A 19016-nucleotide genomic window follows, 5' to 3' on the forward strand; every position below is an offset into this window, starting at 1 on the left:
ACTTTTTGTCACCAAACTTGAGATGGACTTTTCTCAGGACTCTGCAACCTGCAGCTCCAGAGCCACACCAGGCTCTTTTACCTCTCCAGTGTGGCTCTTTGGTTGAAATAAAGTGTTTTAAAAAATTTGAGTAACTGTAAAGGTAAAACTAAGTAAGTAGTAAAGTTTAAAAAAATGTAAGTTAATTTAAACCTTTATTTAACTCATTCACAAACAGCTGAAGGACGGTATGAATCCTTCCACGAGGATCCTAAGAGTGATAGCTGTAATTCTCCATCAATCCATTGTAGTTTGTCAGCGTCATACTGACATATTTGGACTGAATTTCACAGAAAAACTATTTATTGTTAGTAAAACCAATAGGGCTGCCACAAACGATTATTTTAACAGTCGACTAATCACCGATTATTTTTTCCGATTAGTCGACTAATCGGGTCATGCACAAAGTTGATGTAAAACACAAATCTTAACCATCATTCACTTTAAACTAACTAAAAACTATATATATATATATATATATATATATATATATATATATATTCACACTAGCATCATTATAGATGAAATGTAAGCTGAATTTGGCCGCAAAAGATGCTAGTGACGATGGCTGAAGATGCTGATAGCCAACTAAAATATGAGTTAAAGGCCAAATTAGCCTAAAAAAAGCCTAAGTTAGCAAAGACAGCTAGCATGTAGCTGAAATAAAAACTCCAAAATAGCCTAAAAAACCTTAATAAATGCCAAAATAGTCCAATAAGCTAGCATAACACCATTATAACTTTCAACTTTACTACACTGACTCCATTTAATATAAAGTAACGACTAATCGACTATTAAATTAGTCATCGACTATTTTAATAGTCGATTAGTCGTCGATTAGTCGACTAATCGTGGCAGCCCTAAAAACCAATCAGAATTAAGATAAATTAAATTATAATCCACTGGATTATAAAGCAGATTTTCTATTTTTGAACAAAGTCAAGGATTTAAAGTGTCTCTCATGGTTTTAATATATGGTAGGAGTCACTTCATTAGCTCTGATTTAGCTCTTGGTGGTTATATTGATGAATTTGTGGCTGAAATGCACCAAAAACAGTCAAATAAACAGCTTTTTAAATCATTGATGACTTTACACTTCCTACTGCATTCACTGCATTGACACGATCCTATAGGATGTCTTTTATTTTGAAAGGAAGTCATGCAACTCTGTCAAAAGTTATAAATTATTTCAAAGCTATTTTCTCTTCATTTTTATATTTTATTAATGTAAAAAAACAGAATAGTTTATTTAAATGTATCATTTCAGTAGCAAAAACATAAATATAAAACAATCTTATTTTTCTAAAGTGTGACTGAAGACTTGGTAGCTCCTACTGGGTTTTGGTTGGAGAGAAATGGACCAGAATGGTTCTTTAGGTGTTGAAGGTTGCAGACCTGTGACTTATCTTCCAACATGCTTCATGGGCTAATGGTTTGAAATGGTCCTTCAGTGTGAACATGTGACTGTGTGGTCGTCCTGACTTAACTCAACACTAGCTGGATGAACTCCAGCATCCCCTTGACTCTGCACAGCAGCAGGCAGGTGAATAAACTCAAATAATACAAGAATAATAGAATAATAAGATGAAAATAAACCACTGACACTTGGAGATAATAAAAGTAGCTGCAAGAAAAACTGCATGAGGAATTTATTTCTCAGTTTTTGAGGAAAAAATAATTTTTATGGCTATATTTTTATATTTTTGAGAACAAAACATTCAGCTATTAAACAGTTGTTTGTTTGTTTTTTATCTCCAGCAGTTGTAAAAGTGATACTCCAGGTCAGCAAGAGGAGGATTCACTTTAGGTCGTCCCTTTCCATCTCATCTTAGCCAAAATGACATGTTTTACCCAGAAAATATCACCACTCCAAAAGACAAACAGCTGAAGACATTCACCATGACCCTCCAGCCGTCATTCCTCAGTGCAGCATGATGAAGGACCGTCAGACATCCATCAACAGACTGAAGGGAACCATACTTGAATCTTTGTGACCCAGATGAACTTTGAAGAGCACAAACAGCACCACACAGACACCATTGGCCTTAGAGTCCATCTGAAGGGCGAGCTCGACCTCAATCTGTCTCTTGGTTCCAAACATGAAGTGTGAAAAAGAGTCTGTGCAGGCGGGAAGCTCCGCCCAGTCTGTGCAGGCGGGAAGCTCCGCCCTCTGCCGTTCAAACTGACCAACACGATGATGAAGTCCAGCAGCCTCATCTTTCTCTGCCGCCGGGATGAGAAGTGGCTTGGAGCTGATCTAGGTGGGGCCCATCTGGACCCTGCAGGAATCCAGAGGTGGTGCTGTACGGTCCTCGTGTCCTCCGACAGGAACAGCACTTGGTAGGCAAATGAAAACACGGCACCGATTCTGGTGCATTCTGCTGTTGCTTTGAGTTCTAAGAGTTGATACTGATCCAGGGCCAGCAGGCGTCTGAGCTCCGGTTCCGAGGGCTTCAGCTCCAGCTGCTGCTCTGCATTTCCTGACGAAGCCAGGACGGCAGGGGCCGACCGAGCCGGTTCAGCAGGCGCAGGAGCTCACTGTTGTGGTTCCGATAATACTCAGTCAGAAAGGCACGAGACTGCAACACAGAACCGGGTCAGAAGAGTCAAACCTCACGCTGATGACATCACTGGTTTGTGTAAGTCATGGTTCTGAGGGACAGTTTTGAAAAATTCGGTCTAGGAACACAGATCACTCCACAATTATGTGCAGATATTTAACTTTACCTGAAAAGGATCTGAGGAACGACAGTAAACACTGTAAATATTTAGATACAGTTCTGTAGATGAAGCAACAGAAAAGTGTGTACATTAAACCAAAGTGGAAACAATGACTTGGAAGTTGCTTTCTAATCCAAAGACTAGTGCTGGGCGATATGGAAAACATGTATATCACGATATAAATGTTATGTCACAATAACGATATATATCATATATATCATGACATATTTTCAGTTATTCTCTAAAAATATATCCAAGCTTACTTTTCTGACTATTTTAAGTTGTCAAAAAGTTTTGTTAAGCAACATGTTTTGAAGTGCACAACAGTTTCTGAGTAGAAAAGCAGATTTCTGCACAAAATTCCGCTGGATTTGTGTCAACTGTTGAAGAGTTACCAGAACCAAAAGATAAACACTGGACCTAAAGCTCTGATATTGAAGCTAACTTTTCAGAACTTACGTCAGTAAGAAGAACTTCAGTCTCATTTTTTGAAGGAAAAAAAAAGCTCTTGGTAGTTTTATTTTGAAAACAGGAAGCTTTACTGACACTTTATTTTGAAGATTTGTTTACTTCTGGTCACGGTAGCTCAGCTAATTTGGGTTTGTTTTAGTTCATAAATTAAAATTCAACATTATTCTGTATTTTAGAGCAATATATAATTTACTACACTATGATATATTTATAGAGATCATGAATCAGCGCTTTCGACATCTCAAATTTTCATACTTTAATTTTCAGGAGCAGATCGTGAGAATCCGAGTGCTCAGACACTTGTTACAGCCCGGTTCCACAGCTGCTTATTGTTGTGATCTCATATGTTCATTTTCGTGGACTTTGCCTGAGTGATAGAAGGTTTGTTGTGTTAGCATTGGCGCGGTAATAGCCTCCTAGCATAATTTACATACTACTGTCTTCTTCTTGAATCCACAATGTAACCATATCACAAACATACTCCTCTTTTCTGAAAGTTCTTCTCGAGTTGTCTGCATCACTGTATCTGTCCGTTTCTACTCCAGGGAAACAACTTGGAGCTCTTCTGCGTCCATTGTTTTGCACTCGTGTTAAGTAACGTAAAGTCTGTCGTAAAACTCGCGAGTGAGAGTCAAAGACCGTAGAGCAGCTTTACGCTGCAAAACCACAAGAGGGAGTTTCTTTGTGAAGAATCTCCTTTTAATTTGTCTTTATTTTATAATTTTTTTTGAGTACACAATGATGAAGCGACACCAATGCAATTGTTTCAGGCTATTTAATGATATATTTGCCATAATAACTAATCAAATTAGGTTATACATTATATAAACGATAGAAATGGCATGATTGACACGTTTCTATATGCATCGTCATATCGCCCAGCACTGCCAAAGACTTTGTCTAGGATGCTGGGATTGGTGTTCTTCACTTTAATAAATGAGGTGATGGTAGTTCCAGCTACAGCATACCTCTGAACTCATGTACGGGTACTTCCTGCCTTTGCTTTTCCCAAGACATTTGGCCCGACCTCCTTCCACTCGCTGACACCAGAAGCCTTTGCTTTCATCGTATCTGCAAAGACAGTGAACACAACACCATAGCCTCGTTTCCACTTCGCTAATATTTTAGCTAGCTATCATCTTCAGCTATCAATTTAAGCACCTTCAGCTATTAATCCATCACAGGTTATGCAATATATCTTGTTTTTAAAATGTTTTAGTATTATTTTTTCTGTGAAGATTACAGAAAAGAATTATTTAAAACTTGGCTATGTGTGGCTTTCTGGAAAGCTGTAAATGTTTACGTTTAGACCAGGGGTCTCAAACTCGTGGCCCGCGGGCTTTCACACCGAACACGAATTGTGTGCTTCGCCCCTCTTTCGCTGCGTGGCAAATTCACAGCCTGCCGCTTGTCAAAAAGCGTGTTCCTAAGATGCCTCTCTTAGAATGAATGGGAGACACTTATGGAGTTTTATTTATGTCAAAACTCCACGCAAAAATAAGACATCAGCACGCACGCATTAAACATTCCACACGGACACATCAGACCCTCGCGAGCGCTTTTTCCTCCTCCACGAGCAGAAAAAGTCCTCGCGTGAGAGATTGAGGACTTCCGTGTGCGTGAGTGAGTGATGGGCGAGCAGAATCTCAGTGAGCGCGCTGCTCTCAGCTCAGAAAGGAAGGAGGAGCTGTTAATAGAGACATTTGAAAATGAATAAAAATTGTTTTCTCTAGTCCAGTGTTTCTCAGGTATTTTCTCTTACGCCCCCCATGAAGAACTTAAGGTTGAACATTCTTCGGCTTCGCTGCAGTTGTGCTGTGAGGTATTAGTGAAAACGTTGGATGAGTTGTGTGTGTTACCTACATCAGAGCCTGGGTGTAGTTCAAGATAGGGGTGACACCAAGAAATCTCTGGATCCCGTCCATCACAAGTGCAGGGTTGGAGCGCAGCAGGGCACCGTCCACCACATGCACCTGTACACATGCACAGTAAACGGACCGCTCCAGAGCAGAGGATTTCAGGGTTTGGACTCAATAAGGGAACTCTGCAAAGGCTGGGTGCATCTTTGATCATTCTACCTGACGTTCAACGAGACCCCAGTATTTGATCCACTCCACCATCTTTCCATCCTTTCAGTGGAAAACAGTAACAATGAAGGGGTTCTGGACCACGAGTGGGTTACCTGGCTGGGCTGGTAGTGCTGCAGCCAGCGCTCAAGGTGGGAAGCATAAGCCCCCGGATCGAGGCAGCGTCTCTGCAGGTTCTGGACAGGCCGCGGGGCAGATGCACCTGCAGCCACCACCGCGTGGAAGGAGTTGTTGAGGGCGGCAGGGTCCTGGTGGGCTTTCTGGTGCTGAGGAGTTCACATGCACACACATCAGACACAACGTGCAGGCTGGTTTAGCAGCAGAGGGGCGGGTCCTTACCTGATACCAGGAGTATGCTCGGTCTGACGGGTTGATGAGCACCGACAGGATTTTGGCTCGTGGCAGCAGGGCAGCCGCTCTTCTGGGAGCTGCTTCCGAGTCAAAATAGTTGGCACTTTTCTCAAACATGAAGTCTGTGCTGACGTTGGAGGGGAATGGAAAGAAGTCCATGTACCTGTGGAAGACCGGTAAAGCAGTCAGCATTCTGCCCTTTCTTCTAAAACACACGTGTCAAAGTCAAGGCCCAGGGGCCGGATCCGGCCCTCCGGATAATTCTATTCGGCCCTCCAGATCATTTGATTTTACTGTTATTAATAAACCGATGTCATCTTGAGCTTGGATCTAACTTGTATAATTTTGACAAAATATATTTTTATGGAGAGTAAAGTACTGAAAGTTATTTAAGGTTCAAGTTGATTTATTCTTAAATAATGTTTCTGCATTTTTATTATTCATAATTATGTTAAAAAGTTACTGTTTTGAAGTTTTAAAAATTAGCATTCTTCTAGCTTTATGGACTATTTTGGCATTTACTAAGATTGTTTTTAGGCTATTTTGTGGTTCAGCTAAAATTCCAGCTACATACTAGCTGTTTTGGCTAATTTAGACTTTTTCATTTTTAGTTTTTTGGCTTTAGTTAGGCTAATATTTACATGCTAGCTGTTTTGGCTATTTTTTTTTTTTTTAGCTATCAATTTCAACATCTTCAGGAGCCAAATTCAGCTTACAGCATTCACACTAGCATTATCACAGGTAATATTGTCTTCTAGTTCATAATTATGTTAAAAAGTTACCGTTTTAAAGTTTTAAAAATGTAGTTTTAGAAGTTTAGAGTTAGTGACTTTACTGACTGTCCGCAATTCCAAGGAGAACACACAACTTTTGGATGGGGAATAATGGCTCATGTCTCCTCTTAAACCCTGTCCTTCAATAATAATAATCCATTTAATTTAAAAGCAGCTTTCAAAAAACTCAGGGACACTGCACATAAAAGGAAAAGCTCATAAAATCACTAAAACATACAAAAACAAATACAGGCTGGCAGAGAAACAACAGGGAAAACGAAGTGAGAATCCAGATTTGAGGAGGAGAGTTCTAAGCTCAGATTTGAAAGCTTGTTCAGAGTCGAAGCTACGATGTTACAGAGGTCGGGTGTTTGGGAGCCGAGCAGCTGAAGGTAACACCCTGAGAACTGGACAAACAAAGAGAACCACAGAGAAAGAGAGAAGGTCAGAAAGATAAAGAGGAGCCAGCTTGTGGAGGGCCTTAAAAGTAAACAGCAGGAGTTTGAGTTGGATTCTGGAGTCTGTGAGCTGGAGAATGATAAGACCACAGGAAGAAGGGGTTCCAGGTGTCCCTTGAAAAAGAGATCTAATCTCAATGAGATTTCCTGGTAACATAAAGGTTGAATAAAAAACTAAAAATGATGCAGCCAGCAGAGTTCTGTCTGCTCTCCTCTTCATCCATGAATAATGATGTCACTGCTGCAGTTACTGAGTTCTGATTCACTAATTTGTCTTACAATAGATGATCCAGAGATCTGTGGTGGCTTCAACTTTACCAGTCAATTCCATTGTTGTAGTTGGGTCCGCTGAAGAACTGGATCTCCTCAAAGGTGGTGGGGCTGAGGAAGGAGCTGGTGATTGCTGGGTGGAGGCTCAGGAAGGAGTGCAGAGCAGCTGTGCCTGAAAGGAAGGGCAGCAGTTTACACTAGCAGATAGATACTTTGACAAAAGGAGGAATGCTGGAAATGGAGCAACAAGGGGGGGGGGGGGTACCTGTTTTCTGTGGGCCAACAATGAGGAACTTGGGAAGGCGGTCACATGTCTTCTCTTTAGACCAAATATCTTTGTGTCTCTTGTCATGACAAGGGTTCTAGAAGGAAGCGTCCGATGTTTTATGACAATAAGAAGGTGTTGACTAAGGTGACACACAGTCTCTCCTTTCACTCCCTCACCTGCCAGAGAGGCTCTCTCTCTTCTGGAAAGGTCTGGAAGTATTTTTCAGCGAGTTGGACAGGGGGTAGTGTCTGCAGTCTGAGGTTGGTCCAACACTGGACAAACTTGACCAAAGACTCAAAGGTGTAAAGTCCTAGCCGGTCGTTCCCGTAGTTGGACAGGTGAGTCATGAAGATGCTGATCTGCATAAAGGGAGCACAGAGAGTACGGCTGCACCTCATTCTTCACCTCGACTTCAGCAGCTTCTCATTTGATCAGTACATCACTGAGTCATAATCAAACAGACTGTCACTGTTAAACATATCAGTCTTCAGTTTTCCCCCAAAAGACAAAAAGTTTTTGTACAAACATGAAATTGCTTTGGTTGTTCTTTTCTGAGAAAAAGCAAAAGGGTCAGCGAGCAGCCTCTGTTAGTCATAGAGAATCAGGGGGAGGGGCTAAGGTGAGGCTGTCACCATAGAAACTAAACATGAGAACTACCTGAAAATTTGCAGGTGGAAAGTTCCTATTTTAGATGTAGACTAACTTCTACAAACAGCTTCTTTCTTACGGGGTTTAACAGAACGGTGAGGAAGAGCTCTCCTCCTCTGATGCTCTTGTCCAGCTCCTTGGAGCCTCCAGGGTATTCATTGTAGAAGATGGTGTGGGTGAACAGACCACATGTCTGCCTCGGCAGCACCTGAAGAGAAGAGGACTCATCATTTCAGAGTTAGCTTGAAGAGAAGAGAAAGTTTAAGAAAAGCATTTTGGAGCGACTGGTAAACTTTTGATCCATTTCTGCTTAAGTTCAAGAACAGAAAGTCTTGTAAGTCTTGGACTTACAAGACTTTCTGTTCTTTTTGCATTTTATAGGATTTTTTCTGGTAATATTTTGATAACTACGTTCATTTATAAACAAACAGCTCAGAAACATCAGCATATACCTCTAGTTGTTTTTTATTATAAAAACTGGTGAATTACAATAAAATGTATGGATGAAAGACAGTACAAAAATGATGGAAACTGTACAACACAAGTTCAACATAAAGGAAAAAAAGGTATTTTCATTTGGGTGGCAAAAATATCATCTGAAACCCAAATGCAAAAACTGGTTCTGGATTTTTATTTCAGAGCAGAAACATTTTGAAGCTGAAAACCCAAACAGGGCTTACAGACCCGAGAACACGGATCTGAAGATGAAGAGCAGACTGATGGAAACAATGCAGTCAGAAAATTGATGAGAAATATCAAAAACATCGTCGCAATAAAATTCACCCTCAGTTTGCTGTGGATCCGTATTTCAAGCTGTATTTGTAGTTTTCACTAGGACTCCTTTAAAGAAGCCATACCATGAAAATTCTACTTTTAGAGGTTTTAAGTCAAACTCAATCACACAGGGGGCCAAAATCCAAAACACACCTAACAGGACCGAACAGGATAAACATTTATTGAACACTCTAAAACTACATTGTTAAAACTTTAAAAATGTAACTTTTTAACATAATTATGAACTAGCATATAGATATATAGAATTACCTGTGATAATGCTAGTGTGAATGCTGTAAGCTAAATTTGGCCACTGAAGATGATAGTGCTGATAGCTGAAGATGCTGAAATTAATAGCTGAAAATACTGAAGCTGATAGCTGAAAATACTGAAGCTGATAGCTGAAAATACTGAAGCTGATAGTCGGCTAAAATGTTAGTTAAATGCCAAATTAGCCTAAAAAGCAAACAAAAAAAATTAGGTTAGCCAAAACAGCTAGCATGCAGCTGAAATTTTAGCTAAACTCCAAAATAGCCATGAAATGGGCGTGACTGACAAGAAGCGAAAGGCGGAGCCTCAAAGATCAAGTTGTTTTACTTCTGGGTATTAAAACACTCCACAAAAATGACTCATATTTCATAAATACTTTGTTTTTTGTGTTCCAAAGGTAATATTTGATCATATTTATGGATGTAGTTTACTCTGAAAGCCTGAAGAGAATCCTGGTACGGCCTCTTTAAAGTAAAGACATGCCGTCAGCGTTACTAAAACTTTAGCCATCATCAAAGGTGGAGGTGTGACCTGGATCCCGTTGTGGATGAAGCCTCGGCGGTAACGGGCCGGCCTCAGATGGGGATACTCCTCTGTGCTGGTCACCCTGATCCCCCACACAGACTTCCAGGCCTCGTACAGCTGACTGTGGACGGGATAGACCCCCGAGTGGTGAGGGGAAACGGCATACCCCATGTCTGTGGGGATGCCGTGCTCCTGGTTCAGAAAGGGGGGGAGCACAGATGAAGAGGACAGTTGTAAGAGGGGAGGTCACATTTGTACAGATGCTTTCATGTGTCATTCATTGAAGTTTTCTCCTTTGACAGCACAGAACCCAGAAACTCTGCTTGTGATCTTCATGGAAACCAGCTAGAACGTCTCCCAACTGTTTTACAGGTACTTCATGTGAAGAAACATCTAAAGACCACTCCAATGAAAATACAGTTTTTAACATGTTCTTTCTGTCGTGGTAGAGCACATAGAGAAAAGGATTTAAGATTAAAACTTGGTTTCTTTGAATTCTTTATTCAAATCATGATGGATCAGAAGCAGATAAAAACCCATGACGGGCGGGCCAAAGTCTCCCTGCTCCAATTCTAACCCTCCACCTGCAGACACAGAGATCCATGAACGTCTTCATTTCCCTGGTCTGAGCTGGAATCTGGATCAAACCTGCATAGCTCCGATCCTGCATGTTAGCTTGAGGTTGTGAGGAGCTGTAAGCTAGCAGGAGAGAGTGTGAACAAAGGCATGCTGGGATATCAAGGTAGGGCTACATCAGTCAACCCAGAGGTGAATTTCTGATGAGCTCTTGCTGCTCTGCAAAAACTCTCTTAAACGATACAGGCTTTTTGATTTTCACACATTCATGAATAAAAACCACTGGGAAGGATTTCCAATAGATTAAAATTGAGTTGGAGTGGGACTTTAACGAGTTGACAAATTCTGATGTCTTCTCTGGTAGGATGAAGCTGAAGCAGCCAGGCCCAAACACATTCCTGATCCTGAAGCGGACCCCGACTTCCCACCACACTAACCTGAGCAAAGAGTTTGTTGAGCCTCATCTGCTCGGCCAGCACGCTGACATTGTGAAAGAGGTGGGGCTGCATGTGGCTCCACATGTGAGGAAACCACCAGAAGTCCATGCGATGCTGCAGCAGCATGTCATCGCCTCGATCCTCCTCGTCTGTGCCTGAACCCAGACAGCCGGCTCAAAACAAACCCCAACATTTGCAGATGACAATGTTCCTGCTTCATACCTGTGTGATAGAACTTTCCAGAAAACCCCAAGTTGAAGGTGAAATTAGGAACCAGGGCTCTAAGTTTGTTCTGAGTGTTTAACAGCGCCTGTAAAAGACAGACACTAGTTCATTTTGAGATCTAAACAAAAAACAAAAACGCTCAGTTCAACTCAACTTCAAAACACTGAAGAAAAACTGTTTTACCACTAAGATAGAGCAGCTTTATTCCTTAAGAGACTATCTATAAAAATATAGACATTTAGATATGAAGGGATTTTTGTGTCACCATATTGTAACCAAAAGTTGCAGATTTGAGATCAAAATTTTCTAAATTCCAAACAAAATATAAAATGTTGAGAATAAAACTTTAAAATTTTCAAATGTAAATACATAGTATTTAGAAGGAGAAATACAGCCACACAAATACAACAGGGTTCTGGATTTATTCCTGTTAGTGTAGCGACCAGTGTGTTTAAAATATTATTTCACAGCAGCAGTGAGGAAAATAATGCTGGTTTACCAAAGTACTTCATTTATAGGCAGAAGAAATGTTATTTTTAACTTTATATTGTTTATTTTCACAGTGACTTATTTTTAAGAACTCATGTTTACTTTTGTCCAAAGCAAAAAAAATGTGAAAAATGCAACTTTCTCTTAATTTTTGAACATTTTAATCATAAAACTAGCTAAACCTCCGGCTGCACGGAGACGACGCCGAGATGTTTTTACTGCTGCAGACATTTTAAACTTGCTGGTCGCATTGTGTTTGAAATTTGAAAATTTGTTATCTCAAATCTGTAACTTTTGCTTGCAATGTGGTGGCACAAAGATCACATTATGTTTAAAGTTTGTCATCATCCTCCAGAATGTTCACATCTTCCTCCTGATGACCAAAAGCTGCTTTTAAAATCTTCCAGTTCCAGAAGGAATGTTCCGCAGGAGCATACTGTGGAACATCTGTTTATTGACAGAACTGTTCAACAGACTGAAATGTTGACCCCTCGACCCTTCTTGTACTCAGATTACATGAACTCTGCAGTTCAACTTTTCTAAAGCAAAATCAGAATGTAGTTAAAGGATAACCAAACAGGGAAGTTGGAGACCGACTCCGCCCACAGCCAAACTGTGAAAATCCAATCAGAGGGGTGGGGCTTGGGGGCTGGACTGTTGACTTTAGGTTGACTTTTGAGATCATGCAGGCGGATGCAGGGCTGCGCAGTTTGCCTGGATTGTGGTGCATGTTGGGTAGTTTTGACTCAGACATCACTTGTCAATCATCATGACAATATTGCGACAAAGAGGCGCGCGCACCTGGAAATCTGGCGCTGCGCCGACTTCAAGCAGCCAAATGACTACAAAACAGTGCATTGTGGGAAACGGTGTCCTGGCAGTTCTTGTACTTTGATGTGATTCTAATTAGAAATGACTGGCGCTGAAGGAAATCTGCGCATTTTGTAACTCTTTCTGGAAAGTAGTGAATCATTGATGAGAAAATGAACAAGATTTCAAATAATCTGTGGGTTTATGTGTTATTGTTGCATTTAAAAGTTAACTTTAATTTCAGTTTTATTTATTTCTCTGGGAAAGAGGACATTAAATTAACCAAGTGGCTATTTTTCATCAGTTGTTTGCAGACATATGTTGAAAATTATTATAAAAACATAAAAGTAAAGTTCATATTAAGTGGGAGAGACGTATTAAAATTCAACTGAATGTTAAGGAAAACCCCAACTTCCTGTTCTCGTTGAGTATCGCTGTCAGCCTTCATATCAGGCCCTTCCCCCCCCCGCCCTCGCCTGCTCTCGCCGACGACCCACGCGAGGTGCAAGTTATCTCAAACACACCTATTACTGGAGCTGTAGATCATGACATGGGAGTTAAATGGTTTGACCAATCACAAAATGCAACTGTAATATATCATTTCACCTGTAGGGGGCAGCACACAGGCATTTTGTTTACTATATTTTCAATAGTTAAACAAATATATTCTAACTTGTCAAAAAAAAATGGTAAGGACCACTATTAAAGCCCGATTTATAGAGGTCAACAGACAAAAAAGTTCATTTGGGGTTTGGTTACCCTTTAAAGTCAGAAATAGGGTGAAACCTTAGTGGGAAAATTTGGCATGAAAATCTGCTCATATTCGTGGTTAACCTGCTAACATGAATATCACTACAATAAATACTGTCTTAATACGTGAATTAGTTCCAAAACTACAGTACCTAAAGTGACTTTATCCACGAATTCAAATGAAACTCATAGTGTCAATGGATCCGTTTCAGCTGTAGCCCTCAGAGTTCACCCACCTCCACATCAGACACCTTCATGCGCGTTCCCTCCTTCCCAACAAAGATGTCATCCACATCCACCAGGATGTGACGGTCTAGAGACAGGCACAGTCTCCTCCCTGTCAGGTAGGCGATGGCGTCCACAAAGATTAGCTTATGAAGCCAGTAGTTGAGATTATTTCCAAACAGAACTCTCTGAATGCCATCCAGAAAGCCCAAGTCTTGGACTACCGTGGCATGGAGGGTCTGCAGAGGGCTCGATCCAAAATGTACCAGAGCCTCAGAGGACTTGGAAGTGGCCAGAAGCACAGGCTCGTATGTGGAGTGGTTGGATTGGAACACTGTCCAGTCATCTCCAGGCAGAGGGCCCTGCTCCACCTGGTTGGGCTTGGTTATGTAGAGCAGAGGAGCACTTGGATTAATGCGGTAGTCCCTCAGTCCCAAGTGCGAGTGCAGGAAGAGGGGAAACCCTTTGAGCTGTGCGCTGAGAAGAGAATTTTCATTGGCTTTATAGAAGCCAATGATACCTATGCCATACTCAGTGCAGTACTTGTCCAGCAAGTCCCTGTTCCAAACGTCAAGGTTGACATACTTCAAGACATTTTCATAGATGATCAGCACATAGCGCCCGCGGTGCTGTGCTGTCAGAGAGGGCATGTCACCCTTACCTGGGGCAATCTCTGTGCGATACCGGAAACGACTTGATTCTAATGTGGCTACAATCTCCTGGCCTAGCTGGGAGTAGATGCTCTCTACGAACACGAGGACGACCGGCTCAGTCCTTAAACCGTCCACGTCCTTCGGTCGACGTGGTACGGGGTAAATAGAAGGGTACAGGGGCACATTCTGGCCACTTGCACCTCCTCTAACAGACCCAGTGCTCCCTCTGGGTGACATCCCACCCCCTTCACCACAATCACTGAAGGGCAGGGGAGGGGGCTCTTTGATTTTAGGATTGTTGGAGACGTAGTAGGCAAGAAAGGCCATGGACAGCAAGCAGAAGATAATAAGAGCCAGGATGAGGCGGTGCAGCTCCAGATGACGAACGCCTCGCGTTAGCTTGCAAACAGCTAGTCCAGCACCAACCATGATGGAACAGGGGGTGGAGGGGGAGGGCAGGACAGTTCAGAGAGCAGCAGAAATTCAAAAAGCAGGAAAGTAGGGTTGAGGTCAAACTTTGATGGAGGAAAAGAGCTGGGGATGAGGAACAAGCAGCAAATATGGGCTTTGAGCTGTGCCAATGGACAGCCATTTACATCAGGTCACCATGGCAGGCAGCACCCATTACCCACTTCAGTTCTGGTTCCGTCAGGTCCAACAACAGGTCCAACAACAGCCAAATTCAGTGGCCGGACGCAGAGCCCCTTCTCTGTTGTTGGAGCTGCAGAGATGTCCTTATGTGTTGTTGTCCATGTCCCAGGAGGCCACTGGGGCAGGAAGGCCAGTGCTGGTGGTCCTACCCCCCCACCCCCACCCCCTTAGACAGCCCACCAGGACAAAATGGACACTTCAGGGGTGAAGACAGAAAAAGGGCAAAAGTGACCTAAAAAGAGAAGATGAGAAGATCAGTTTTTTAAGCTTATCAATGACAAACTCACCCACACAAACATTTTACAGGAATATTGTTCATTGTATTGGTAAATACAATGATCCCCTCATCTCTGCATATGTGCCACTCAAACAGTGATAGTGGGACAATATTCTTCTATTTTTTTGTCAACAGACTTGTTTCACACATTTAGATTTTGGCCTTTTGACATAAACTCTCATCTGTCTTAGCAAATCACACAGCAGCTGATTTAAAAGTCAACTTTTTGGATCAAACCCCACAGTGTTACAGTCTGTTAAACTTAATACCAATACGATTGATTAATTGTGTCTACAGTGGGAATGAAATGTGGGGATCCTAACTCATTGCAGAACTTTGCCTCTCGTAGAGCAAGAAGTAACCTTGTAGATCTTTCCTGTGTTTTTTAAAAAAACTAAACACATTTTTCTAAAAAGAAATGTTTGATAAATACAAATTGAATTCAAAAGAATTACAACAAATGAGCCAGTCATTACAGCGCTGGAAAGACTGATGCTATTGGCAACAATGAAAACAGAGGATGATGCTGAGAGCAGAGCATAAGCCAGGCTAAAATAACATTCATCTCTACCATCACAATCAGATGATCAGGATTACTCTCAGCCCCATCTCTAATTCACTAACATTACCAGTACCAACTACAAAAAATACTAATACTACAGCTGGGTCGCGATTATCATTTCCAGAAACGATTCAATTCAGATTTTTTTCCCGATTCTTCAATTCATTTCAATTTTGAATTTACACATTTATACACATTTGTTTAGAAATACACTTCCGTATTTTCCGGAGTACAAGTGTAGTAGTTACCAGATAATTAGTTGAAAGAACAAAACATGTCAAATCAAAAAGAAAACCATATACAAGTTGCTCCGGAGTATAAGTCACACTTTTGATAAAAAAATCGGATGTTTCAGAACAAATCCGCCGAGCATTGTTAAAAAAAATTAAAAAAATAAATACATGAATACCATTTTTTTTTTTGTAACTTTCATTTATCAAACCACATACACAGTTGTGGACTGATTGTGGTTTGATAAATGAGACAGAACAATTTTTCTTAAGAATGTTAATCTTTTGATCTGTATAAGAAAAATATCAAAGTTTAAGAGGAAAACAATCAGATTATTTTCCATGGTTTTTTTTTTTTTGGATGACACTTCTACCGCTTCCAGTAGCAAGTAGCAAACACTTGTACTCAGATGCAGTGGTTGTTAGAGGAAACAACCACTAAAAGATGACCAATGTTTACGGGGAACATAGCACATATATCAACCTATTTATGTCTTAAAAAACGAAAAAGCACAAATAAGTCCCTCCTCAGTATAAGTTGCACCCCTGGCTAAACAATAAAAAAAAAATAATTAAAAAAAAACGCGACTTATACTCTGGAAAATACGGTAATAATCTACTATATTATTTGAATATATTCATATTAATCTGATCCAGTTCACATACTGTAAATGTATCAGTGAAATAATGAGATTGTTAATATCATCCAGTGTTACATGGATTCTCTAAAGGAGAAGTTCTAACTAAAATGTTCAGATCATTAACATTGGAAACATTGTTCTGCTTCTCCTGGAGGACGTTTCAGTTTGACCACTAGGTGGTGATCGTATTACAGCATTACACTTTATTCCAGAAGAAGAAGAAAGTATGAGGGAAAAATTATATTTTCTTCAAAGAGTTTGTAAAATTCATGTGTGTGAGTTTATAAAAATGATCATTTAGTCAGTAATGTATGTTTAGGTTGACTGAGCGTTAGCATTAGCCGTCCTATGGGAAATTCAATTTAATGTCAGCATCAAGCTAGAAGACGTTAGCTTTATGGGCTAAATCGATCTATCTTTTATGAATCCATTATTGATCAATTAAGGTTAAATCGGTTTTATTAACCCAGCCCTAACTAATACTATGATCACCATCCGTTGAACTTCTCCTGACAATCGTATTATTCCATATACAAAAGAACTAATATGCTTATTTAATAGTAATAATATGATGAATTACCCGGTGAAGGAATGAGCATTTTCCAATCAATGTAATCCCTAATAACTGAGGTGTCTTTTGCATTATTCTTGCTTTGATTTCCAATCTAATTGAAAAACCATCGACTAAAACTGCATATTATTGATTATTTTGACTATCAGATGCTGTTGAAATGATTGAATCAGGTTCAGACAGAGAAGACACGAGGCTCTGAGCAGAATAAATGCATACACAGACATGAAAACAGTCTCCATCCATCCTGATGTGCTGAGGTTCGGGCTGGCATCACTTTGATTTCTGTTTGGATTGAACGGAACCGCTAATGAACCGGCTAAGGCCTGGCAGAACCACGATTCTACTCCAGTCACCTCAACTTTTCAGCTGCAAGTTCTAAAGCGCTCGACCCTAAGCTGTAGAACTTCTGGTCCAAAACCAGCTTAAACTTACCGAACCGAACTCAGAACATGCCCGAACATCGCGTAGCTCCAGTTGGGTCGGTCAGCTCGGTGTCCCCCGAATCCACGGCTAGTTTCCTAGCACAGCTAGCGCCGACCCGGAACTGCGGCTCTCTGAGCATCAAGTACGAACCGGCTCCTCGAACCCTTCTGGAAGGTTCTGCTCAGCATGAGACGGTAGAACTCATGCATCCAAATGTAGATGGCTTTCCGGGAATGTCCGGTCCAGAGGAGCTGGCGGAACCAGAGCTAGCCAACGGGGTGCAGGAGCCGCCCGAGGACCCGCGGGCCCTGTGAGCTCGGATCCGAACCCGGAGCCAAGAACCGGGATTATTCTATGAGATCCGAACCGCAAACCCCCTGGCTGGCAGCAGAGGACGTGGAACTCCGGAACCAGAATCCTACGTAAAGTTCTGGCGTCATTACTTAGACGGCCATCTTGGCTGTGATGGAGCCCCGCCCCCTTCAACGCAGCCCCACCCCCTCCTTCGATGAAGCTATTTAAAGTTGATCAGTGTGGAATGGATCATGTTTGGAGCTCTCTCGTGGATGAAGCCCGGCCGGGATGCTGGACATTCAGGCCCAGACGGGGTCTGACTTTGGGCAGAATTACAAATATTTTTTTACAAGAACAAGCAAATCAAGGGCTGATTCCATGGCTAAAAACATCCTTTGTAATAATACCAGAGTTTTTGGCAAGAAAAGTTGTCAATAACCATAAACCCTCTCTACCAAACTCTATAGAGCAGGGGGGCCCAAACCTTCTCACTCAAATGGTCAAATCTAAAACTGTGGTGAAGTTGGTTGAATATTGGATATTTGACAGATATTGAGGGTTTTTCTTCAATAGTTTTGAGGCAGGTCCTTTTGGAGTCTCACCAAACTATGCAGGTAAAATGGGATAACCGCTTGTCTGCATCTTTCCAAATTTGTAATGGAGTCTGACAGGAAGTATTTTATATCCTTCTTTGTTTCATTTTTATATGAATCATCTGTCTAAACAGTTAGCCTGGTGTAGAACTGGCCTCATGGTTGGAGGTCCTGAGCTAAATCATCTGATGTTTGCTGATGATTTGGTGGTCTTTAGCTGAAGTCCAGCAGCTTCTTAATGTGTATTCTGAGTACAGTGAAGAACATGATATAAAATATAACGCACTAAAAAGTGTAATTATGATCTCCCGTACAAAAAAATTGCATGTCCACATCTATATGGACTATGATGTTTGCAGATGACATTGTGATCTGTAGTGAGAGCCTGAGGAGGAACATCTGAAGGAGGTGGAGATTTATTCTGGAAAGCAGAGGAAAAAGGGTTGGCTGCAGGAAGACAGTATGTGTTTGTAAATGAAGAACATTTAGGCTGGTAGCAGAGCTGGAGATGTTGAAGTTCTCTTTGGGAGTGACCAGGATGGATAAGACCAGGAATGGCATCAGAAGAAGATCATGGTAGATGATTAGAGGATCAATGCAGGGAAGATTGAGATGGTTTGGACACACTGAGGAGGACATGAGTGTAATTAGTGTGAGTGAGGAGGACGTGGAGCAGAGGATTAGACAGATGTGGATGGTTAGCTGTGGTGACTCATAATTATTGACTAACACCTTGTTGATCATATCTTGGGTGTGTGTAATTTTTGCCTCTTGACCAGGACTCTCTTAAAAACAGATCAGTGGATCTCAGTGGGATTTTTTCCTGGTTAAATAATGGTTAAATAAAAAAATATATGTAGTAAGTGCAAGAAAATGTTGCATTTTGGGAAAATATCAGTCTTAAAATATCAGTCTAAAAATCCATGTATGTTCAACGGTAATACCTGGGTT

At 41.2% G+C, this 19016-nt stretch overlaps 1 protein-coding gene across 1 annotated transcript; it reads right to left on the bottom strand.

Annotated features, from left to right (window-relative positions):
* Positions 1 to 1657: 1657 nt before the first annotated feature.
* On the bottom strand, positions 1658 to 17664 carry LOC112138739 (bifunctional heparan sulfate N-deacetylase/N-sulfotransferase 2). Its single transcript, XM_024261369.2, has 14 exons — positions 17188 to 17664; positions 13179 to 14703; positions 10891 to 10978; positions 10669 to 10823; positions 9662 to 9847; positions 8166 to 8294; positions 7615 to 7797; positions 7436 to 7532; positions 7219 to 7342; positions 5658 to 5832; positions 5414 to 5584; positions 5095 to 5204; positions 4200 to 4302; positions 1658 to 2618 (listed from the first exon to the last, which is right to left on the bottom strand). Exons 2-14 carry the CDS (start codon positions 14247 to 14249, stop codon positions 2493 to 2495), a joined length of 2718 nt encoding a protein of 905 aa, XP_024117137.1. The 5' UTR covers positions 14250 to 14703; positions 17188 to 17664; the 3' UTR covers positions 1658 to 2492.
* Positions 17665 to 19016: the final 1352 nt, after the last annotated feature.

Source organism: Oryzias melastigma, linkage group LG15 (genome assembly GCF_002922805.2).
Source record: "Oryzias melastigma strain HK-1 linkage group LG15, ASM292280v2, whole genome shotgun sequence".
Lineage (NCBI taxonomy): Eukaryota > Metazoa > Chordata > Actinopteri > Beloniformes > Adrianichthyidae > Oryzias > Oryzias melastigma.

Bases quoted from the DNA above. Each gene is read 5' to 3' on its own strand.
- LOC112138739 (XM_024261369.2), bottom strand. From the start codon at position 14,249: ATGGTTGGTGCTGGACTAGCTGTTTGCAAGCTAACGCGAGGCGTTCGT. The intron at 10,979-13,178 runs GTGGGTGAACTC...TGTCTTTTACAG, and splicing joins TGAAGGTGTCTGATGTGGAG to GCGCTGTTAAACACTCAGAA. The intron at 7,533-7,614 runs GTGAGGGAGTGA...GCTTCCTTCTAG, and splicing joins AGAGAGAGCCTCTCTGGCAG to AACCCTTGTCATGACAAGAG.